Source organism: Falco biarmicus, chromosome 6 (genome assembly GCF_023638135.1).
Source record: "Falco biarmicus isolate bFalBia1 chromosome 6, bFalBia1.pri, whole genome shotgun sequence".
In the NCBI taxonomy this organism is placed as follows: Eukaryota; Metazoa; Chordata; class Aves; order Falconiformes; family Falconidae; genus Falco; species Falco biarmicus.
The window spans coordinates 4716960-4741710 of NC_079293.1; the positions used below are offsets into that span (position 1 = coordinate 4716960).

The window sequence follows — 24751 nt, forward strand, 5'->3', positions numbered from 1 at the left end:
TATCCTTTATGTTTCTTAAGCTATGATCAATTAATTCTGTTTGAATAAAGAACTCTCTAGCATTTAGCTCTAGATCTCTGTGTAGTGTTTTCCACAAGAACTGCTCTGCACTTACAGATGCATATCAGAAATATATTTTAAAGCCTAAAGTGATGTGGAAACTTTCTCTCTCTCCAAAGAGCTTTGTCTCTGCATGTCTTCTTCCAATAAAACTCATAATGATAGAATTCAGCAGGAATTTTGGCTGACAAGTAAAAAACACCCCTTTTTAAAAAAAATTTTCAAGCAAATCCCTAGAATTTAAAATTAATTTGACAGAACAAACTGAAAATTATGAATAAAAGCAGAAGATATACAGGTAGAAGAGAACTAAGGCATGCATGTGCATACATTTCTTTCTATGCCTAATTTTGCAACAGGTTTTATCTTGGGGAGGGAAGAAGGCTCTGAGTTTCAATTTATCTGAAAGCTTGATCAATAGTTCTCTGCTACAAGCCTGCCATCTAATTTCCATCCTAAAATTAACGCCTAACCTGAAAGAAGTTCTTATTTTGTACCTGTTCTGCTTCTTGAAAGACTGCACAAAAACCTGGCTCTATGATGGCTAAAAAATCCCTTCAAATTTCCAGTTTAAATATACTTGAGGCTAGTTTACACATGCTTGCTCCTGTGACAACCTTGTCCTTGACTTTAAATGTCTCTTTCTCCTTCCAGCCTTTGTGTGTCACCAGATTAGCAAACCCAGCTCTTCCAGGGTATGATTATACAGCTTTTCACAGGCAAATATGCACATGCTCTCCCTATGCAGCTAGATGGCTGGGTGAGAGCCAGACGCAAACTGGATAGGACATTCCTGAGCCTGAACTGATGGGCTTTGATGAGGGCAGCAGCTTGGTCTCATGCCTCGTGGTTCACATTGAGTTCACCTCTATCTGGCTCACAGCATGGGAGGTGTAAGTGTTTGTCTCCAAAATACCACATGCACATAAACTCGGTTGCTCCTCTGAGAACCTCTCCACTCCTCCGAGCACTTCTCCACAGTCTTGCTGACCTGACTTCATTTCTTCTGAGCAGGGCTTGTCACCAGGCTACCCAAGTACCTCGTCTGTGCCGTCTGATGACGTGCTGGGATGACAAGAGGGACAGCTTTTGTCATCCCCCCTCCCTGGGCTCCATGGGGATGACCCACAACCTCGAGGAAAGAATAGTTACAATCCTGTAGTACCCGGTTAGCCACAGGGACGGTCTCAGACATCACCAGGGAGCTCAACTTTCCAACAGAAACACCAACACTTTGTATCTATCAAAGAGAGGCCACTTAGTCTCGGCAAACAAAACTTACGAACACCAGGTGTCCTTGGATCACTCCAGCTTTCAAAATAAATACTATCTACAACTCAAACACTGCAAAGGAATTGAAAACAACTGTCACTGACAGATAAAAAGAGGAAAAGGTAAATTACTTATCAAATACACTCACATTTGCTTTCTATCTGTAAATAATAGCTCCTCTACATACAAAATGTTCAAAGCAATATGGAAATACAAATAAAACTAGATACAATGGGGGACAATAGTTCCTAAAACCAGGACGTCCCAAATTTCATGTTACAGCTATAAAGATCTAACTTACCTAAATTATTTTTAAGGGTTTTTGCTGAACTTTCTCTGCAACAGCCAATTCTATCTCATCTTTTATATCCTAGTATTATTTATAACATGTTGAGAGTTAGGAATATGTGAGTATCGGTTTGAACTCTCTTAATATCTAAGCAGAAATCCTTGGATGCTGACCTTATATCGAAGGTACAGGGAACACCGTTTGCAACCCCCAAGTATGGAACTGACCGGGAACTACACAGCACGAATCAATGAAGATGTCAGGTATAAGCAAGGCCGTTGTACCGAGAGACTTCAGTGGCAAGGAACACTTTCTGTGTACCTTTACCCTGCCGCAACAGGTGGCTTTTCCCCATCCTCTCACCAAGAAAGATGGGCACTCTGAACAACTTTCCCTCGACAGTGATGAATCGCTCCATTCATCAGTTCACACGGTGTTCAAAAGTCAATGCATGCTTTGAAAAATGTTGCTGCCCCTCCATCGACACACTACGTTTCTAAGGACTCTGTGTTCACCACAGCCGCATCCACTGGGAAGTGTATAAATACAAAACATGCCCTATATTCTAAATTCACATGAGTTATTAAGTATAAAATTTAAGGAAATCTAAACACTAACCTCAGTCACATTCAGACTGCTAAAGCTACGAGGGCATTTTCACAGACAATGGTCTAGGAGTTATGTTAGTTCCCAGGGATTTTGCAAAGCGTTTTTCTCTTGTTACCTTGGTAACCGCTACCTTGGCACCCTTGTTGATAAGCTGCACCACATTCTCCACTTGGCCTTTGTAGGCGGCTACGAGCAGGCGTTCTGAAAGCACGGCGACCACATCCTGCTGGCTCATGAATTAGGAGATAAAGGTTTTCAGGTTTCTTCAGTCCAAAAACAAAAGCTTGGGATTGGTTCAAGCAGCATGCAGGCAGGCAAGGAAGGACCGCAGCTCCCTGGACAGCGCCGTTATTGCTATGCCATCCTCTGGACCTGTGGATCAGAAAACAAGGCTGCCGTCAGCAGGGTTTCAGAGATGGAAGCACTGCAGCAGCTCCTCCCAGAGTGTTGTCTTCACACTGCTTTGGGAGGGGGCTGCAAAAAACCCTCAGAGCCTCCTGAAGACGTTGCACTTCTGTTGCAATGCAGAGGCATGTAGACAGTAGCACATCTTCAACGTGCCCTCAGTCCCCCTAGTTTGGGACAAATATCCTTAACTTTCTGAGAGCTTAACTCTCTTTTGGCCTAACCTGTATTTGTGTGGTCCCCTTTCATTCTCTGCTTCCCTCTAGGTTTCACAGACTTTAATTGGCCAAGGACAGGTTAACTAGCTCCACTGCTCAGCCTGTGTTGGCCAAGGGAACAAGAATAGGTTATAGTTACTGGCTCCTGATATAAATATACAATCCTCTGCCCTGGAAGGACTGAGTGCAGTCAGCAATTAAAGGCAGCTGACTGCTCCCTTATGAGTATAAAATGCTTCACAGCCTCCCCTGAACCATCCCAAGGACACCTTTGGGAGGGATCACAATGTGCAACTGGGAAACGCTCACCTTTGCTGTCAGCGATAAATGATGTTCCCCCCACAGTGCTGACATCACACCCCACTGACCCCAGAAACAAATCAGATTTAGCACTTGTCGTGCAAACTTGTGAGCGTGTTCTTCCCAGGCTCGACTGACCTGTTCAATGAGCCATCAGAGCTGAAAAGAGATTTCTGACACAATTCCAGAAAGTGTATCCACAGATCACTTCCAGCTGTAGGATGCAGAACCTGCCCAGTTTGGGAGGATTTCAGCTTTACCTGTGCTTTTCATATTGGTATTTAATTGTTTCAGTACAGGAAAAACACCTTTAAGATTGCCAGTGTGTATATAGATGATTTACCTTTCTCTCTCTCTCAAAGTATCACTAGATAATCTTGGAGATTGATAGTGGAATACAATGTCTTTGATCATCACATTATCCTTTTGAATGCATCTCTGCCTCCCTAAATTTATTTGTTTGTTTCAGTTTAGCTGATAGTACAAACCCCTCCTCATCATAATCCCACTACTCAGAGTACTGACGTTTTTGCTAACAGCTTCAGCAGGGAGATCATTACCAGAACAGCAGAAAGATTTCATTTCAATCCTCACATCAGGAAGACACTCACAGCAGCAAGGAGAGAATGTATAGGTGCCTGTAGCGCATGAATTCCCCGTCTCCTAAATGCTGGGGGTGAGACCTTTTAATGAACATCACTCCAGTGTTACAAAATCGTATCCACCAGTACACCTCTGCAACAAAAAGATGCTGCAGTCCTGTTTAATTGAATGGTTAATAGGGTACTGAGATCCTCAGTGTCACCAAAGCAGTACAGAAAGTCCCTGGACCCTGCAGGATCACCGATATACACTAAACATTTTTGATCATGTATATTAAAACCATGTTAATTTGTATTAGTAGGTGATACTAGCAGAATTTGCACTCCTATGGTAATTTGTATTAATAAATTCTAAAACGCTTTATGAGCATTAGTTCTTATAACACCCTTTGAGGTGAATAATATGCTCAAGAACATTACTTGCATTTTAGAAAAAAAAACCTTGAAGGCACAGAAAAGTTACTGGTTCCTCCAAGGTTAATAGAAAAGTTACGTCAAAGCCAGGAAATAACGCCAGATAACTGACTCTTGATCTCTAGGTATAAGCATTAGGTAACTATTTCCAGGTAAAAGATTCAGGTTAGTTTTTCCTCACCTTTCTCTTGCCTTCTGAATGCAAACATGTTTGGAGCGACATGGAAATAGCTGTGCATTTATTCAGAGAAACTTTCTGGGCCCAAAACGCAGCACAAGGGACAACAGAGAAGCGGTGCTGTAGCCTGTGCTGCTGGACCAATCTCACCCACACCCTCAATGTGATGGACACAGTTTGGACACCCTAGTAACATGAAAAAGATGGAAGACAGAAGAAAAACCCCTTGTGTCCCTCACCAGCACTGCACACATCATACTCTGCTCTTCTGGCAGGGATGTGCACGGTAGAGTACAAACCACAAAAAAACCCGAAGAAATACAGATTACCCACACTTAGTAATTTTATCTGTAAAAAGCAACACAAGTTTCAATCTCACCTCCCTATGTATCTGTGTTCCAGCGACTCGTGCTACTGAAGCAAGCTGAACTCCCTGAGCCCAGCCTCCCTGCTCCCAACACACCCTTGACATTCCCATCACATCTCAAAGCAGCACCTCAGCCCAGGGGTGCTTCCCACTCCTTCCCTCCCACACACAGGGCAGGGCGAGCCGGACAGCTGGGATCTTTCTCCATGAGCTCTTCAGGCACTGGGGTGGTTTGTTTCTCTGCCAGCCCATGCCTGTGCAGCGGTGGTTTCCAGATGAACTGTACTACCACTCGTGTGTCCCCATCCTTACGCTTAAGCTGGCTGCCTGTACTTTGGATGGAGTCATGTACGATACACTGACACCTCTGTGCCTCTTAAAAACATCTGTGGTCAGACCTTGCTTGGTTTTCTTACCCCTTAAATTGAAAAAAGCAGTAACATCATTGTTACTGAGAGATTCCCATAGTCACTGCAAAAATCTCAGTGGAAACATTTTCCTGACACCCTGACATTTCTGAGCAAATTCACAGAAACTGTAGATGTTTGTTACATCTTAGCCACACCACTAGAAACACACCAACACCTCAACTGACTCGCAACAGCGCAACGTTTAGTGCTGCCAGGGAAAAGTCTGGTTAACAGGTACCTACCTATGCAAGGCAAATGCTGGAAATTGTACTCCCTGGCTCGATTTTTCTCCCTCTCTCTCACTGCCTTCTCATTACTGCAGTACATTCCCCCTGGAGATCACGAGCCTCCTCAGCCTGCCACACCGGAGTGACAGACTGCGATGGCATCACTGTTACCGCGTAGTTTGCCTTCTTGCTTCTTCCACCACTTGGATCGTGCATAAAAGCATAGCACGGAGTTGATTCAGCTATCAGTCTTTTACGGATGTCTCCCACGTTGCCCAAGTCTGCAGCAGCTGTTGGTGCCCCTTCCCGGAGGCAGTCACACCCGAAGCCTGGCTCCTGCTCTGGGCTGTTTCACAGACAGGCGCTCGCACAACAGGTCACGTTCCCCGTGCCAGCTGCTTTACACCTCCTCAGCTGGGATTATTTGCAACTCAGAAAAGCGTGTCCGATTGGGATAGGATGCCCACACAACTGTAAACCCAACTTTGTTTTTTTCCTGAGCTGGTAGGAAAAGGCGATGGGTGACCGGCGGGAGCAGGAAGGGGAACAACCTTCTCATTCCCCTCCCACCAAAGGACCCTTCCCCAGCGCAGGGGCTCGGGGGCAGTGGCATCGCTCCCCACCAGCTCTAAGTCTCTACACACCTCAGGCACACAGACCACCTTTCCTGGAACATGTCTGCACCCGCAGCAGGAGGAGGAAGGTACCAGATGCCCAAGGACTACAATTAAAAGCTCGACCGCCCCTTTTACACCCAGATGGTGCAAAATGATCCCGACAACATGATTACAGGCGCTGCATCGCATCCCTGCTGCCAGCACCTGCTGCCCAGAATTAAATCCCTCATTATCATCCCCCAAATCTGGGACTTCTCCCGAAGCACAGAGCACGGGAACATTCACACCTTCTGCCTTTAAAACAAAAACAAAGGATTTTGCTTTAACGTATTTTTAAATAAGAAATACCCATCTCTGTGTTTCTTTGTTTAAGATCAGATTACTTACCTGGGGCAGGCTGGGAAAGCAACACCTACTTCCCGAGCCTGTCCAGGGAAGCTGGCCAGGTGTGATGCCCAAAGGTTCAGTTGCTCTGCCACGGGGCAATTCCTCCTGAAGATAACCTGTTCACCCCCGAGGATAACCTGCTCACCCCACCAGCAGAGCGTGGAGAAGGACAGCTTGACCACGGATCAGTATTCCCGACTGGCAGCAGCGAGGCACCGTCCCCAGGCGCCGAGGTCCAGCCGCATCCCCCCAGCCGATGCCTGCGGCTCCGTGAGTCACGCTGCCCTATGGATGCTCCAGGAGATGTTTGGCTGGGATGGCACAGCACGGTGCGGGTGGGCAGCCGGCTTCTCAGGGTCGTAACGCTCGCAGCTCCTGCCTCGCTGCCGTGCAACTGGCAGAGCAGGCGAAAAACACTCGACGCACCTTCCCCCTCCCCAGCTCCCTCCCCTCCAAACTGCTGGCAGGCTGCTTCAGCGGCCGTATTGCCTACACGTCAGTAATAAAGTACAGGAATGATGATTTTTGCAAGCCAAAGGAAAGTCCAGGACATATCAAACATCACAGACACTGAAAGGCTAGGCGATTGCCTCTCCTAATTTCACAGAAAGGATTAAAAAAGCCCAGCTGCTTCTGTGAGGGAAGACAAAAAAGCTGAAAACTATGAAAGATTTAAGAGCCATGAGCTAACGAACATTATAAAGTCCCCTGCACTAAGTGGAAAAGATGCAATGCCAGAGGACAGGTCACTCTCAGTACAATCACAAAGTTAAATTAGTAACCTCATAAAAGAATGCTTACATACCTAACGAAGTTTTGGTGTGTACCAAGGTACTTGGGGGTGGGGGGGGGGGGTGGGGGGGTGGGGGTGGCAGTATGAAAAGAAAGAGAAACCCTGCAAGGGACCCCAAACTCTCTTTCCTAGTTTACCACCAGAAATTACGCTGAACAGTCCAGGAAAAACTTTCAGCACCTGGTAACTTCATTTTATGCAACATAAAGAATGAAATAAAATTATTCTAAATTATTTTAGAATAGCCCCAGTGTTAAGATATGGACTCAGACCATTTTCTTATAGGAGGGTACAGAATAGCTACTATGTCATAATAATAAAAGTATTTCTAAGAAAACTTCCTATGTCTAAATACTGCCCATCTCTTCTTTGCTCAGCTCTCAGAGCAAAATGGGGTTGTTTTGCTTATTAGTATGTAACAGCATACTAAAATCTATAAAATTCTCTTTTCTTGTCCAGCCTCTTTGCAAAGGAGTTTGTCATATCTAAAATGTGGCATAAACACAGAGATTGTACTCACTTTAGAATAGCAGCACTTTTCAACAGAGTCAATTATTGCACTATGAAGTGAGTTTTCTGGAACTCATTTTATCATTTACTGAAGGATGCAGATATATCTACCATTTCTCTAAACTGACTTTAAGAGAGTTTTTCCAAGACCTGCAGCACTGCTTTCCTTTAAGTGATTTTTTTTCTTCAATTCCGTCATGGATCCAGTATAAACTACTCAGGAAAAATGTATGTATTTTGCTAAAGGGAGGGAGGACTCTGCCTCTCCCCCCTTCCTGCCCCAAAAGAGAGTAAAAAAACAGTCAAAGGCATCATTATCAAAACCACAACTGCAGCAGCTGCATCTGGAAAAACAGCAAAACCCCACCAAGTCAAGAACAATATGCTTTTGATTCATACTGTTCTTTACAAGAACATCAATACTACTTTTTGAGTTAGATTTTATACCAATCAACATCTTAAACTGGACACCTACATAAAAGTCTGGTAGCTTATGTGTGGGTCTCTGGTTTTTTTACTATTGTTTCCATTGCATATCTTATCACACCAAGTAAAATTATTCAGTTTTCATATGCGCAGTTGTGCAATTCATCACCCTAAGTATCAGCACAGTCTGGAACATCTTAAAACTTTTTTTTTTGCGCTCCCTTTTTCCCCCTTCCCTTGTTGTTATTAATTACTTCAACAATGACTATTTAGCAGCCTCCCAGGGAGCATCTGCATGACAGCTGCTCATCATGCTTCCCACCGCAACCAGATCAGACTGATTGATGTCACTGCTCCACTGCAGCTGGTGGCTGCCAGCAGCCAGACCAACAGCCAACCCCACACGGCAACAAACATGGGGAGACAGCGACCACAGCTTCCCCAACTGCTTTGTCAAGTACGTCTTCGTTGCCCAGCCTCCACCGTCAGCTTCACTGAATGTAAATATTCAGCTGCCTGGCAGCTCTTGGGCGATGCCTTGTTACCACCAAAACCAACCTCCAAAGCTGCACCTGCCAAGCAGAATGCTTTTGGAGAGAGATACGGACACACAGAGACCAACGATGAAGATCAGAGCCAGCTTCAAGTCATCGGTTAGACATCACTAATCTCCTTGTATGAAGACAACTGTTTTTCTTCCCCTCCTACTTATCTCTTTGCCATGTAGCCCTGACCCCCCCTTATCAAATAAGCAGGTTATATACTCACCACTTCCCATGTAACATGATTTGGTTTTTTTTATTTGGCTTATCTCATTGAAGTTTCACAACTCTCCCCACCCTCTCTTTCAACACCTGCATGCACATGTCAAAACCATTCAGTGCAAGGAGCTCAGACCTCAGCAAGCCCTCATCAGTTGAGCACTATTTACATGACAAAACAGTATCTATTGTTTGATAGGGAACAGTGCTTGTGTGCAAACACAAACGCATGAGATATCTCACACTCATTTGCATAAAACCAGTTAGGAGGTCTTTCCAGCTCACTGCTACTTAACAGAAGTGCTGAGCCCAACCTTGGGAACTAAGCAGGCACATGGCTGCACTCGTGGGAGAGTAGGGTTTTAGGTTACACTCACACACAGTGGGGCTTCTGGATGGGAGAACTGTCCCTCACCATCATCTTCTGTGCAGAAGCCACCTGCCAATCAATTAAAACACCACATAGATCCTATGCAAGCTGACTGCAGCACCTCACTGGGAGCAGGTGCCAAAATCCTCTCCATAACAAACTCTTTCTCCTCCTCTGATGCTCTTCCCTCCTTTCTTAATTCCAAGGTACATCTTCTGCTGCCAGAAAAAGCTTTCCAACCTCCCTGCTCCACCTCCATACAAGAAAGATGGTTTTAGAGACATTGCTTTTCAAATTACTTATAGCACGGGCAGTATCTGCCATTCAGTTTGGGGACCTCACTGCCCCCATGTCAGTGTGGTGGTGCAGAGGTCTCTTCCCCACATTTGATCAGAACCCTCCTCCCTACTAGCACAAGCAATGCCAGACTCTCCCAGCCAGGACATTATTGCAACTCAGGTAAACTCTGCAAAAGGCATGCTGCAGAATTTAAAGAAAAAAATCTGTCCCTACCTTTATAGGTATTTTTCAAGGCCAGAAAAACCCACTACTATAATCTAATGCCAGCCAGCACCAAGCCACAAACTTCTATTTGAGATAGATCCTATGTTTTATAAACACAAGTAAAAATGTGCAGCCAGGCAGTGACCAGAAAATGCTCTGACTGACAGAGCAGGGAAGAAGAAAACACACATTTACCAGCTTCAAAGCATTTTCCAGCTGGCAAAAGAACATTGGAGATGTTCTTCCTCTTCAAGAAAAGCATGACTTGTGAGCTGCCAGCAGTGATGACACAGTACCTCCTGTACTGTCACAGCTGACGTCTTGGGAGAGCACTGGGAGATGCAGTGAGGTCACTGGACTGGTGCCCCCCCAGTTCAGCATTGAATCACAAAGACATCGCGAGTACCTGAGAGGTTACAGTATTAACACAACAGTCCTCAGTATTGCTAGGCATCTGGCATAAGTGCACGAGTCTGGCAAGCAGTGTGTCAATTAAAAGCTTAATGAGGCTCAAGCTGCAAGTCAGTGGATGAAACCCTGGGGATGGAGCGGCCAGGGTGGGAGAGACACATATGCAGAGAAACGTGGGTGGAAATGCTGAGTATGTCCACTGTAACCCATGGAGCAGCGTGTACCCTGGTTATGGTGCACACTGCTACTGTCCAGACAAGGTAATTTTTTCCTGTTGCTTCCTACCACAAGGTACTGCAACACAAAAAGGAAGCACAAATACTCAGGGACTCAGCATACCCTGGAAAACAGGCAAGCAAGAGAAAACAAGTGCAGTGGGGAAGCGAATGTGGAGGTCACATTCCACTGCATGGGGCATGGCACCACCCCAGCAGCCAGCACAGCCGGGACAGTAATTCTCACTTCCTAAACGCGTGCACTGATCCCCCAGTGCTGCTGTCAAGAAGCTGGCTGTAACACCTAAGAAAAAACATTATTGATGGGCTAAAACTAGCTGCACCTGATTCACACAGGGAACCGCTTTAGGGAAGGTCCCAGACCTGCTGAGCCTACCAGAGAGTTCTCTCTGGCCTCAGCAGACTTCAGAAGAGCCCTGAAAATGGTCTCCAAATGCTGGGATGCAACTTAAAAGCATCTCTGAGGAAATCCTAGTAAGAAGAGAGCCCATCGTTCAGAGACCACAAAGCCTGCTGAAAAGGTGTGCGTTTAGGAACTTTATCCTATCTGTGAGAAAGGTAGCAAAGAATCTCTGATGTTGTGCACGAAGCCTCTATGCTGCACACTTCTCATGTAACTTCTCACTGTTACAGGTTACACAGCAGCAGGTGAAGGGGACAAAGCTTTCTCTTCACACCACAGGCTCAATTCTGCACCATTAGATCAGCTACCAAAGCTGCTGTTTCATGGCTGTGCAGGATCCTACCCGACACCCACTGAAGGTCTCTAACTCTAGCGCAAAGATGTTCAGAAATGACAAAAAAATTTGCAATGCATATTAAAGGATACATTTGTTCGCAGTCTCAGCAAACAGACTGGACTTCCACATCATTTCTTACACGTGGAGGCATATAATGATAAAGAAACGAGGACAATAAACTGACATTTCAATACTGTCAGTGCTGTACCCCAGACAATTACTACACTTGCTTCTTTCCCCCACAATATAAGCCATTTTATCAAAATGATCCCTCATCTTTTTCTGATATATTAACAAATATGATGAAGCATGGAAAATCACTGCCCATGGATGGGGATTCCTGTCCCCCTCCCTTCTTTCATTTCCTCCATTGCTTTCTATTTCAGGTAAAACACACTGAAGGCTTTTTTACCCCTTTCCTCTAGATCACTTCCTAGCTCTCTACTTGTTCATCCTCTGCTGTACTTCTTTTGATGCTTGGTACTCAAAACCAGAGTACTTCCAGAGGACTCCAGATGTGAGCAGCCCTAAAGCTGACCTGGCTGCAAGGGGACAAATACTGAGCAGAAGATATCTGCTGAAATACCAACAGAGAAAATGCCTGCTGGACTGTGAGCCTGGGAACTGCCAGCCTGGGAACCTGCAGCATCCTTGAGAAACCAGCCAGCATCTTCGAAGTGCAGCTGGGTGCCTAGAAACCGGAGGCATCCTGAGATGCCATCAGTAGATGCAAAACCAAAGGACTGTAACAGCAACTTATCATCTGAAAAGGTGAAAAATAGTCTGGAAAATGGGGGAAACATCCTGAGAGAGTAAGGACCAGTAACTGCCACTGGCTGTTCTAACCGTAAGAACAGGAAAACAGTCTGGAAAATAAAAAAAGTTGGTCTGAGAGAACAGAAATCATCATCCTCATCTACTGGCTCTGCCAGGTAAAAACCCAGAAATTAACAGCACCTATTAGCTCCTTGAAGGGGTGGTATCCTACACCCTCTTACATCTCTGTGCTATAGAAAGGACTTAATTTTTACCCAAAATTGAGGTTTTCCCTTTCAGAATTTCCTGTGCTGCACATGTTTTCCTTTGCCTAAACAGGCTGAGCTCCCTACATGAGCCTACTACAAGATCTTTTAGGCAAGCTCTTGGATCCTCGCCAGGGATGTCTGGCTGACTCCCAACTCCATGACAAGGATCATCTTTGAAGTGGGACTCTGCCTGTTGCTTTATTAGTCTACCCCAGCCCACTTCTGGGGTCAGTTCGGTTTGTCCTCCCACTTCTGGGATGCTTTGGCCCCCTTCTGGGACTGGTTTGATGCACTTGGTATCAGTAATATGATGAACATGCATATATATGCATATATACGTAAGGAATCTATCATATCTGCTGTTATATATCAGTAAGTCGACTAGGGATAAGTTTGTAGTAACCTGCAATATTATATATGTGCTTGTTGCTGTTATTATTGATTACTGCTATTATTGATTGCTGCTAATAACTTGTAGTAGCTTGAGATATTGATATATATATATTCGCTGTGTTGATCACAGGTGAACTTTGTGTTATTTTTTAGTGGTGAATTTTGTGTTATTTTTGGTAAGCTTAATAAAGCAGAGAAGTTCAGAGGATGAAGCCTCCATGTCCTTGTGTATTACAGAATGCCAGTCATGATCTCCTCACTCCTGCAGGCCAGGTAACCCTTCAGGTTGTGACAACTCCCCAGTTAATAATTCTCTCTGACTTCTTCCACAGCTCAATTTCTGCATCCCAGAGCCCCAGAGCCAGTCTTGCCTTTCATTGCAAGTGCATCAGATCAAATTCACTTCCCATCCCACTCCAAACCTTAGACTGTTTCTGCAGCCTAATCAGTCGTGCCCTGCCCTGTAGGAAGCCGGGATCCATTCCTACAGACAGGTAAGTATAGTGCTTGGCAGTCACCTCTGCAGAGTTCAATCCTCTTGATTTTGGTCTCAGTGGAGCCAAATCCCCATGGATTTGCTCTCCTTCTGAAGTTCCTGCATCTCCTCCCCACTCCATCCTCCTGCAGAGTTTACGGGCCCTTTCTGTCCCACCACCCCATTTGTGAACTAGGGGTTAAACACTGTTTCTATTTTTCAGAAACTAGGGGCACCAAGAAAAGCACATTTAAGTGAGCGTGAGGAGCCCAACAGGCCTATTTTAATGCCCATTTATGTGTAGTTACACAAACAGGAGGGACAGAAGCAGTAATAGCTTTCAAAGCCAAAACCCACAAACATTTCAAGCAGCAACAGAGAGTATCTACTTGGAAACCCTTTTTTATTGTGTTAAATGAGTGTTACAACCTATTTTATAACATGCTGCAGTCCTCTCAGGACTAAAGTAATTACTTTCATTAGTAGTACCCCACAACTGCTTAATCAATCCAAAGTATCTAGATAAGTCAAATCCTTGTGAAAAAGAAGTCTGGGTGATAAAAATAGCTTTTTAAAAAACTAATTAAAAAATGCGTTTTGGAAAGGGTTATATGCATCACAACAGTTTCCCCGCCTCCCCGCCCTGCTTTAGTGTATGGTGCTATTAACCCTAAGACCTTTTAATGCTGATGGCATGGCTGATCTTGTTTCCATGTCAGCTTGCAAGGGAAATAGGAGACAGTTGTGCAGGGATTTTCCCAATGGAAAATCTCTGGCAAGACCAGAAGTTGCACTGGTGGGAGCACATTAGTAAGGGAGGCTTTGCAGGGAAAAAGACCCTCCTTAGACACTGCCAGTTAATATTTCTTCCCCAGTGACTCACACGCAGGCTTTGGATCAGAGGTCTCCATTATGGAAGCTGAGGACAGTCCTCAAGGGATGCTTTCTTACAAGTTACAAAGGTGCATCTTCCATAGGTAAAACATGTATTGACTGGCTTCCACAACCCCTTTTAACCTGCACCTTCCCAGCTCACTGCTTCCCATCCACCTCCATAGTTCGCAAGGCACCAGAGTGTAACTAGGTGGTCTGCTCCCCATACTGCAGTAACCCCCTGAGGCGCAAGGCTTCCAGTCCGGGTCCCTGCGCACATACTGCTCATTGTCAGGTACCACCCTCTCCTGAACTACCACCTGAAGCAAGCTCTCTAACTTACCACGAGAAAATCTCCCTCTGTCAATGAAGGAGGCCGAGGTACTTTGTGTATTTTCACCTCGCAGTGGGTGCCTCCTGATGTTCAGAGGCAATCTCCTGTGTTTCATGTTGTGCCCCCTGCCTCTGGTCCTTCCCCTGGGCACCACTGAAAAGAGCCTGGCTCCATCCTCTTTGCACCCTCCCTTCAGGTATTCCTGTACATAGATGAGATCCTCCTGAGCTTTGTCTTATCCAAGCTAACCAGTCCCAACTATCTCAGCCTTTGCTCATAAGAGAGATGTTCCAGTTCCTGCGAGGCTCTTTGCTGGAAAATTTATTAAGCTACAGTCACCTAAAGCCACTGAAATGAACCATGTGTTTAAAATTGCACACATGCTCATTGGGTGAAGGTTTACAGCACAAGAAGAGGAAATTACTTCTTCATCCAGAAAACAGGAAAGTCTATAAAACAGCAGGGTATGCACTAGCGACAGAATAATTTGCACAGCAAACATTAATTCTTTACACTTGCCATCTAAATGGTTTCTCTTGAAATGAGATTAGGAAAGCTAGAGGTTTTCACCAGTGGGACTCAACTAGCAGGACAGCATCCCTAGTGCAAGCATGCTCCTGCAGTACACCACCCTGGAGCACACTCATGCTTTTTCTCAGCACTACTGGCGTTTTTGTCTACTGTCTCCTTGGTAGCTTCTTCATTCATGCACAGAGCTCCAAAACAATATCCAGACCATGCCTACCACCCACGTGGCCAGTTTGTGTTCAGCCCTGTCTGCTGCCCATTTGGATCACTCTCATATGTTCCTTTCCCTGCCTCTTCTACACAGGAAGGTTTTTCCAAATAAATGTAAGCGACAACCAGGTTCACTCCAACTTCAGTGAAATTTGAAAGAAACTTCACAAAGGATTAAAAGCCAGAAACATTGGGATTCCTCTGTCATCCACCAGGAAAAAAAAAAAGAGCTGTATTTTTATAAATTCTTATTGTAGAGGTTGTATGGCATGGACTACACTTCCAGACACAAGCTCTCGTGCAAGTTTTACCATAGAGCTATGATTCACGGTAACAATTAAAAAATTATCCTTTCCATTGTATCACATGATGTTCCTCCCAAAACAGTAATTGATGACTAAAGCCAAATCTCAGATTCATGAGAGTAAAAGGAAAAAAAAAAAAAAATCAAACACGAAAACAATTGCAAGGAAGTGTTTGGCACCACCTCTGCTGTGTCTGCACTGATCACAGATGACTGAATGCAAATTTTCAGGACTCTCCAAACTCAGAGGCTCTCCGGACAGCACTGTGACACCAGATGTAAAGAAAAAGATTCACTGGGCAGTGCAGACATCTGCCACTGACTTACTCAGCTAGACTCCCTTTATGGTCAACAAAGGACATGAATCATGTCATCCTAAAGCACATTTCAACTGTCAGATGAATGACAGTCTAAAATTACTTACCTCATTAAGCATCATCTCAGATACTGCACTATAAATACCCAAAGTTAGATTAAATGAATCCTATCCACAGTATCTGTGAGAAACACTAAGCTTTCTGCAGTTTGCTAGAGGACTTTTATCTGCCTGACTTCACCATGACATCTCCTGTCAATGGTAAATCACTGTGATTTATTAAGAATTAAAACACTCAGACTGGAACAGAAATGAAAAAAACAACTGGTGCAGAAAGTATCAGCAAATCTCAGTAATGACTTGTCTTCTGCATGGACTTTAGAAATCATGCCATGCTCTTTGGTTTTATTTTCTAAGCCCTAAGCTGCTTCTGGCGATGATCCCACAGGCCTGGCTCATCCTCCAGCATCAAGACTGCCTTATTTCCCAGAAACAATGAAACGGATTAGCACAAAGAAAGCCCCTCCTTGTGCAGAGGAGGGAGATTTCCACGGGAACAGTCTCTGACTTTCTTTTGAAAAACACCATCATCATCACAAACCTTATTCCAGCAGGTGCAGCTGAAAACAGCTGGCTTTCACTCAAGGTTCACGAAACAGCATTGCTGTACCACGCCTAAAAAGTTACTAACTGATACTATATATACCTTAGACAAATATCCCAGCTGGTCAAACGTTCCAGGAAAGGAAACTCCTCAGACTACTCTGAGGGAAATCAGTCACTGAATCACAAGCATTTTCTCCCAGCTAGGTCTGGGCAGAGCACAGGTGATGCGTCTCAAAGGATGGGCTCTGCAGACCTCTTCCAGCTGTGGGAAGGCAGGAGCGGTACCTGGGTTCAAACACCAGGGCAAGGCCTGGACACCGGAGCCACCTCCCTCCAGCCTCCCCAGCTGCTGCCCCATACTCTGCAGCATCCCACCGAGTATGCGATCCTTTGGGTCTACAAGTTCATGTCTTAAAAGTCTAGAGCTACAGCCTACAAAACACCTAAGAAAGCACTTTGCAGCGGGTTTCTTTGGAACACAATCATTCAGAATTCAAAAGTAAAGGGCAATTGAAAACCACTGAGAAAACATCCTTAAGATGTTCTGTGTCTCTCTCTGCCATTGGAAACTGTTGCTGTCCACCTGTGTCCTGGAGAAGGCAGATCAGGACACTATCCTCTTCATTCCTGCACAACTTCCCTGCTTGAGCAGGTGAACATGGCCCACGAAACAGGACAACTCCTTTCCTGATACAGCTGTCCAGGTATTTTCCCATGCAGCCTTCATATCAGTCCCAAGGAGCTGATCCCTCCCAGGTGATCTTTTCCCTGACAGAGCAGCTCTCCTTCCAGGGAGCCAGCATCTTGCTTAGGGAAATCCCATTTCAATAAGACGCTTGACACTCTTCTTCACTAGCCTTGAGCCACCAGTCCTTAGAAATGCAGTTCAGCGGGGGTGTAACACGGACAGCAGAGGAGACTAGGAACTACATACTCCAAAGAACACAGCAGTGCGACATAAATATCATAACCCAGCACCACGGGAAAAACTCTGAGCTCTTCTCAATCCCTATTTACTCAGGAACTTCAATGCATTTCCAAATGCATTTCTGCATGGCATTATTTTTATACATTTAAGACCCAAAAAAATTTTAAAAGTTAGATTTGCTTTTTACTCACTCTTAAGGATCTATTGTTCAGTTTTTTCTGATGAACATTTTACAGCTGTGTCTTGCAGAGCAACCTCTGGGTAAGGACAGCAGAGATGCCAGCTTCAGTCTTTTCCAGTGCTGACAGCAACAGAGAGTATCTGTACCACAGTATGGTAGGCTGCTCCTGCATGAGGAGAAACACATCGTAAATGGATTGTCAAAGCAGACCAAGGAATACAGAACTTTAACACCAGTGCTTTCCGCAGCGTTCAGCTGCCTGAATACACCTGGGCAAACCCAGCTATCTCCTCCTGAGGTTTTCATACACCTGCTTGCCACTACAAACAAAACAAGTTCAAATCATGGCTTTCCAGTTTGGCTCCCACTAACTGATCTCTGAAAATGCAAAGCAGTGGCAGCTCCACAATTATACAAAAGGCAGAGACCTTCATATCTTCCCAGAAATCATGCAATAAATCAATAAAATCAGGAAAAGGACTTGTTCTACTTCTCTCTCTCTAGTGCCTTCCCCGTCACATCTCGCTGTCACCTCAGCCCAGGTATCCCATTTCAGCCATGGCACCTAGGTGATGAGAGTAAGCTGATTTTTCTCTGGCAATAGGAACTTACTAGATGTATTCACTAAGGTTTCTGTTCTCAGCTTGTGACCCCTCTCTTGTTCTTCTCTTTACACAAATACTCCTACCAGCTCCTCTTTCTTGCTGCTTTTCGAGGTTTATTTGTTGCCGTATCTGTCATTACATCCTTTCTGAAGCCAGCGTATCCCCTCAAAACTCCAGAAAGACTACTATGTTAGCAGTATTCATGAGCAGATGAGATGAGTTACAGGCCTACACTGCCAAAACAAGCAGGTCTCTACTATTCCCGGGTCATAAATTCAACCCTTGTGGTACACACAGGTGGAGGGGCCAGGGGATCACGGTGGTTTCCTTTCCAAAGGTGGAATGGCAGGTTGGTACATCTGTAGAGAAGCAAGTTGCAGAAGCTTCCCCAGGGCACACAGGCAGGGTGAGCAGCTGCCACTTTAACAAGGAGGAAATGGACTTCTACTCTCCTCCTCAGATCCCTGCGGCAGAAGCAAACGATCTGCCAGAGACTGGGCTGCTGGTAAACCACAGCAAGCCATAAAGTAAAAGATGTGCTATCACCTCTAAACAGCAATGACCACGCTGGGGAAAAAGGTGACTCCCTTAAGACCACTGACACACTACAGAAACAGTTTAGCTACAAGAAGCTTCCCCTGCCCCACGGCTTACACTCAGCAAAGATAGGGAGTATTTCATATGAACATGGCTAGCAAATGGGGGGAGTACTCTAGCATAGCATTACTCCATGCTTGCCTGCTTCTTGCATGCTTCATTAGGTATCTGCTTCAGGCAAGTGCTGGGAGATGGACTTGTGGTCCAGCCACACTTCTTCACTCTCATGTACAGGTGACAGAAAGGCTGCAAAAGACCATATAAGCATGTGCTTCACTAAACTCACATACATCTTATTAAAAGTTAGTGTCTATACAGGGTGGTCTTCCACCCGCCCCTTTCTTTTTTTTTTTTTTTGCTTTTGAAAGAGTGATGCCTTTTCATTAAACAAAACTGGAGTAACGGTCATCTCCTCCCCTTACAGTCAGAGAGGAGCCCAAACATGCTGACATTGCACTGGGAGTGCCTGGCTCCACAGGCTGGAAATGAACCCTCTGGCCTCAGTGCAATGTCACGGCTTGTTCAACGGTGTTCACAAACGATGCAAGTTTCTTGGCCTGCTTGAACTCTTGAGAGCTGCAGACAGAAAACTGCTAAGAATAAATAATCTCTCTTGATCTCTGAAGCAGAAATCATCGCTGAAATGCCAGTTCAGTGACCAATTAGAAAATGCTGCAGGAAGACCTTACCGTCCCTCTTTCCTACTAATTAACATCTCCACATAACTCAGCTGCTTTTCCTATCCTTTCTTCTAATGCATGCAGATCAGCAGATATGCTTATGTACAAAAAAATCTGATAATACAGAAGGGCACTGGAAATCTAACTGCTAGTTATGTCTGACTGGACCTTTCGGTACTGTTTTGCTGACTGTTGTCAATGACAATGTCACTGTCTTGCAAACACACCTTTCTGTTTCATTTTTATTAGGAATATAATTTGAAATAAAAAGAACCAAATAAATAAACTGCATCTAAACTACAGGTAGGCTATTAATAGCCATGTTCGAGATGTCATGCAAAAAGACGCAGCCTAAAGTTAATTGCAGAAATGGAAATCAGAGAGAGATCTCCAGAGCTCATCTAATGCCTTGTTACAGTTTGGACAAACTTATACACTACTTAGGAAGAAATGGTGTACCCTGAAAACAGGTTCCCAAACATGCCACAGAGGGTATACAAGGAACAAAGGTTATGTGCTCTTACAACTGCATTAGGGAACTGGAAAAATAGTGGGTTCCTTTTTTAAAAAAACACAGACCAAAACATTAGTGCTGTAAACCTAATTAAGCCTAATTCAATTTAATTTTGATTAGCTGTATCATTCTGTTCACCTCACCAGGTTCAGCAGGAATACAGCTGGTGTGATTTCACTTGAGTATCTTATCTCTTGCCTATACTCCTTGAAAACTATATACTAACAGAAGTAAATTTACCTCTACAGAAATCTGTAGATTTCTGGCAATTAATGTCTAGAATGCAGACTGCAATTTATGAAATTACCACAACATGCTGATAATTTACACATTATTTGTTAAAGACTACTTACAATCTGAAACTTGGTTCAAAGAAAAGGGTCTGGAAGGTGAAATCAATGATCCCTGCTCTAAATTTGAAAGAAAAACCAAGAGGCAGCAACTGGACAGGCAGGTATATGATGTAGGAGGGATTCAGCAACAATGCTGTCAACAATTTAAGAGCCCAGGCATGCTAGCAGCACCTTGGTTACCATTATTTTTTTTTTCAGGCATCACAGTAAAACAAGGAGGAGGCACTGAGTGAGGCTTCCAAGGCAGCACCGCGGATGTTCTTGCGTAGTTCTCCCTGGGCATAAGTGTTTGTGTCAAAATGGGCCAAGGAGGGAACAGAAGGTGACATTCTGAATCAGCCAGGGAAGCAGCTGAGCTTTTAACACTGAATGAAAGATGAAAAGTCACCACAGGCTCCCCCCAGCAAAAAATGGCAACCACCTCAAGCTCACCATGGTAGAGAAAAGGATGGTCATGAGGAGGAAGGTGCTTTGGTCAAACCTCTAAGATTAAGGAAACAACCTCTGCAGAGGTATGCCAGAACAGCAGGGTAAAATCTTCACACATCACTGAGGCATGTTATAGGAACAGATGCACAAATTATGAGACATAAATTCTGGACAGATTTATCAGTACAGGAGTATACAAAAGAGATGGATGCAGAAGAATTCGGCAAGTTTTAGGCACAGAGTGGTCACAATCACCTAGAGGAATCCTGAATTAAAGATCTTCTTATTAGGAATCTGAGTGTCAAGAAGGATGACTGTATTGTCCAAATGATCAAAAATACAGAATTGCTGGTGACAGTTTGGAAAAGGGGAAAAAACCTGGAGGTTATGGGATAGAAAAATGTCAGCTGGCATCTCCATGCCCACAAGACTATGCTGAAAAGACAGACAGGTTTTTCTGGCCCATACAGAAGGTAAGCTGGGTGCACAGCAACCAAGAGAAGTCTTCAGCATGGACACAGAAGTTGAGCTGGTGTTTATCTGAAGGTGATCTCATCCACAAGGCACAGAAACCAAAGACAAAATGACCAAGGGCATAACCACAGAGAAGAATTACCAAAAAGCAGGATGGGAAAGAATCCTCCAAGCATATTGCTGACATGGCAGAAGAACCTGAAGAGGACGTGACCAGAGAACAAAAGCATAGGCAAGATTTAAAAAACAACACTGGGGACTGCAGACAGCTGACAGCTCAAGTGAGGCTGAGGAGGCAGTGCACATTATAAAGTTTGATGAGGAAGAGGTTAGTAAAGATGCTGCCCAGAACTAAATGTACGAAGCTGGACTGGAAAAGGTGCATTGGAGAAAGACACTCCACCAACAGCTACTGATGGCATGTTGAGGACTGAGAGTGAGGAGAGAGTTGCAGAGGGTACCTAGAAGGTCTGGCCTTTTTTTCAAGCTGGAAGAGATTCAAATGAGCTTATGTTGCTAGCAAAACCAGAGGAACATGAGGTGAGGGTGGATACTAAGAGAAGAGATGGAAAAGCAGTGTAATTATTCAGGTGGTGCATGACCAGCAGGGCTAGTGGGGGGCTTCGCAAAAGAGGGCAGGCAAAGAACTGCCTTTGCCGGAGAACAGAGGGCTTGTAAGAAGGGAGAAGAGAGCATAAGCAGTAAAAAAGCTTCTCTTGCCAGTCTTCTCTTCAAAGCAATTGCTGAGTTCCCACCCAGAGAATTGGAGGGAGAAAAAAAGGAAGCCCGGCAGGGACAAGCCCAAGCTGGCAAAAACCTCACTGGGGCTGTGGAGAGGGACTGCTGTTAAGCTGAAGGGACCGCAGGGCTACCAGCCTAGCAGAACCATGGGAAACCAGCCGGCACTGAGCGCCCCACCAGCACAGAGCCAGCCCAGAAGCACCTCACAGGGGGGATGGCAGAGCAGATTCTTGTATTATTCCAACGAGATGGAAGATGCATCAGAAGAAAATACGTACCTTTAAATACCCTTAAATGAATGCTGGAATTACACTTGGTATGCAATAAAGGAGCAAATGTATTTTATATAATTGACACATTGGGGTTATGTTATTTTGATGTCTGCACAGCATTGTTCCCAAGTTGTTAAGAAATTTTTAAGTTTCTGCCTTGTTAAAGCCTTCTGGGAAACCTGAACATTTCACTCAACAAAGATTTATCCAACTTAATAAGAGCTAAAAGATGCAGGAAAAATTTGGCAGACTGCCCTATTAGATGCACTGTTCAGACACTTTCCATTTTCCCCACATTCACTGCTTTAAAAACTAGAGTATCTCTAAGAATTAGTAAGAGATATACCAGAAAACTTTTAAAAACAGTGATTATTGAAAAATTTTCAGATATTAAAAATTAATAAGTTTAGTTCACAGAAAAATATCTAGCAAGTCTACCATGTGCTCTCCTCGGAGAGAAAGAAAAAAAAAATTCCTCCTTTACAGAGCAACCAAATTGCTTTTCTGCTTCATAAAAGTTTTGCTTATATTTACATTGATTTTTCTTCCTTGGAAAAGTTAGACAAGGCAACAGTCAGTCAGACAAGACAAAAGATACAGCAGCACGTTTCCTGGAAGTGTCACATAAAATTGTTTCAGTCTCAAGATCACTGCATTTGCCTTCTGAAAACAATCCAGGCCATACTTAAATATTTATAACAAATTACTACATCTTTATAAAATGTCAGATTTGCTTAGTGCATGTGATTCAAGAAACACATAGGTATTTCCCAAAATGCATGGCAGTCCATTTAGGAGGAGGAGATATTTCTAATTTTCTGTAGGAAGGAGAAGATTAACATCCTCCTGTTTTTTGTATCAGTCATGCAAGTCCGCGTTGAAGAAGTTTAATAACATTTCCCCCCCCGCCCCTTTTTTTTAATGCACGCACTAATCAATTAAAAAACAACACTGTGATATATAAGGGAGAAAATTCTAATAGCTGGAGATCAATAACAAAACTTTAATTTACCACAGTATGACAAAAATTTGAACTTAAGAAAGTGTGACCCTAAAACACCAATAAAGCCATCCTCATCTCAACTGCTGCTACAAGTGTCAAGCATTTCACTTGAGATTAAATATCGCATGAATCCAATGTACTCAGAGCTCATTTATACGCCATATGCACATAAGAAAACATACAAAGCTATGCAAATCCATTTTTAGCCAAAAATATTACTTGTTATGCATCTTAAATATATTTTTAGCAAAAAAAAATCATCAGTTCTTATACTGTATAAGAGCAGGATTGTTCCTCTATAGAACCATCAATTAAATATTTTCATATACATTCAGTTAATGAAATGCAAAACATCTATTTTACTACCTCTGAAATATAAATATGTTCAACTCCACTATTCACATGGTGTACCTGGCAAAGTATCATAAGTGATGTTGGAAAATACAATGAGTAATAATGCCAAGTCTGATAAGGTTAGATAATGTTGACACTGATGCTGTAACTCTTATATTTTTAATCTCCTAAACCCAGGGGACGCACGTTTGGTTTATGTTTAACAACTGATCTGTCAACACAACAGTATCTTAGAAAATCAGCTGTTCACAGAAAGGTGATCTGCTTTTTCTCAGTACTGAGACTGAATAAGGTAAAAAGTCAACTTATCACAGTCAGTCATCATCACAGATCAAATCCCATGTTGGTAAAGCCCACCTAAAACCCTCTTGAAACACTTTTGTTTTACTTGCTAATGGTCAGAAATTTTCGGTTTGACATGCTACAGAAAAAAAAAAAATGAGCAACACTCCCAAAAAAAGGCCAAACAGTCTCACTGAGAAGCGAGTTGCAACTAAAGTCTTGCACGCAGTGGACACAAAAAACAGACCGAAAATACATAGCACATGCAGCAGCAATATTTTTTTTACCTGAACGTTGGACTGATTGTACAAACCTGTCCTATAGAAGGGAGGCAAAGGAATGCTGGCGCTGTACTTTATAATATATTCAAGGAATAGTATTCAGAAAGTAAAGTGTTTAGGTATTTATAGACAGTGCTTATACTATTAACTAAGGCTCTCCAAGCTCCAGATGAAACCAGGAACAGATGCTTTATTTTCCTTGAGACATTTTTGCAAGTTCAACCCAATACACTGGAGACATATCCACCTCTGGGTGCACACCCCGCAGAGCTGCGCTGTTACACCTCACTGAGAGCTTTGGCCAAGAAAAGATGATTTGCCTGTGCAAAACTGGGTAGAAAAAATAGTAGGCCTAGCTGGGCTAGGTTTAACGCAGCGTATCAGATGGTTAGCATCTGAAAAGTATTCAATAATATATAGTATCAGTGCATGATATACTGCATTTCTTTCAAGATGACTGGACTCGACCATTTGTGTAAAAAAGCTCAACTGAGTGACGCTGCAGCAGCCCTCAGGAACGGTGCTGAACCGAGAACACAGGCAAAGTCCTGTCTCGCACCAGGGCATGGTGGAGAGCCAGTCTGCTCAACCACCCCCGGTCATGGCTCATACCTGCTTTCATGAGGCAACACCCAGAGGGGGGAGATGGTAATTTGGTCCCTTTATTCATTCAATTCTTAATCTCTATATTGAGACTGACAACTGAGGAGACCATTAGTGTCCGCTCTGCTGGGGCTTTCTATTATTAAGGCTACTTAAACTTTTTAAAGTAAATTGTGTGTATCAAACTAACATCATACAGTGATGGGCAAAAAAAACACTACATAACTGCTCTCCCCTTCTACTGATCCATCCAGGAGCAAGGAGGATGGTAAATGACACAACTT

At 43.9% G+C, this 24751-nt stretch overlaps 1 protein-coding gene across 4 annotated transcripts in view; it reads right to left on the reverse strand.

The window, feature by feature from the left end:
- The window catches only part of ANKRD6 (ankyrin repeat domain 6), a 102619-nt gene that overhangs the window by 33132 nt on the left and 44736 nt on the right, over positions 1-24751 (reverse strand). For 2 of the 4 annotated variants that reach the window (XM_056344028.1, XM_056344029.1), the window contains exons 3-4: positions 17290-17445; positions 2346-2602 (exon numbers count right to left, since the gene is read on the reverse strand). In XM_056344028.1, the coding sequence (XP_056200003.1) occupies positions 2346-2465 (120 nt within the window). In that variant the 5' untranslated portion in view covers positions 2466-2602; positions 17290-17445. Of the gene's footprint in view, positions 1-2345; positions 2603-5366; positions 5679-6355; positions 6729-17289; positions 17446-24751 lie in introns of those variants that run through there. The other 2 variants (XM_056344031.1, XM_056344032.1) reach the window with 2 other exon arrangements.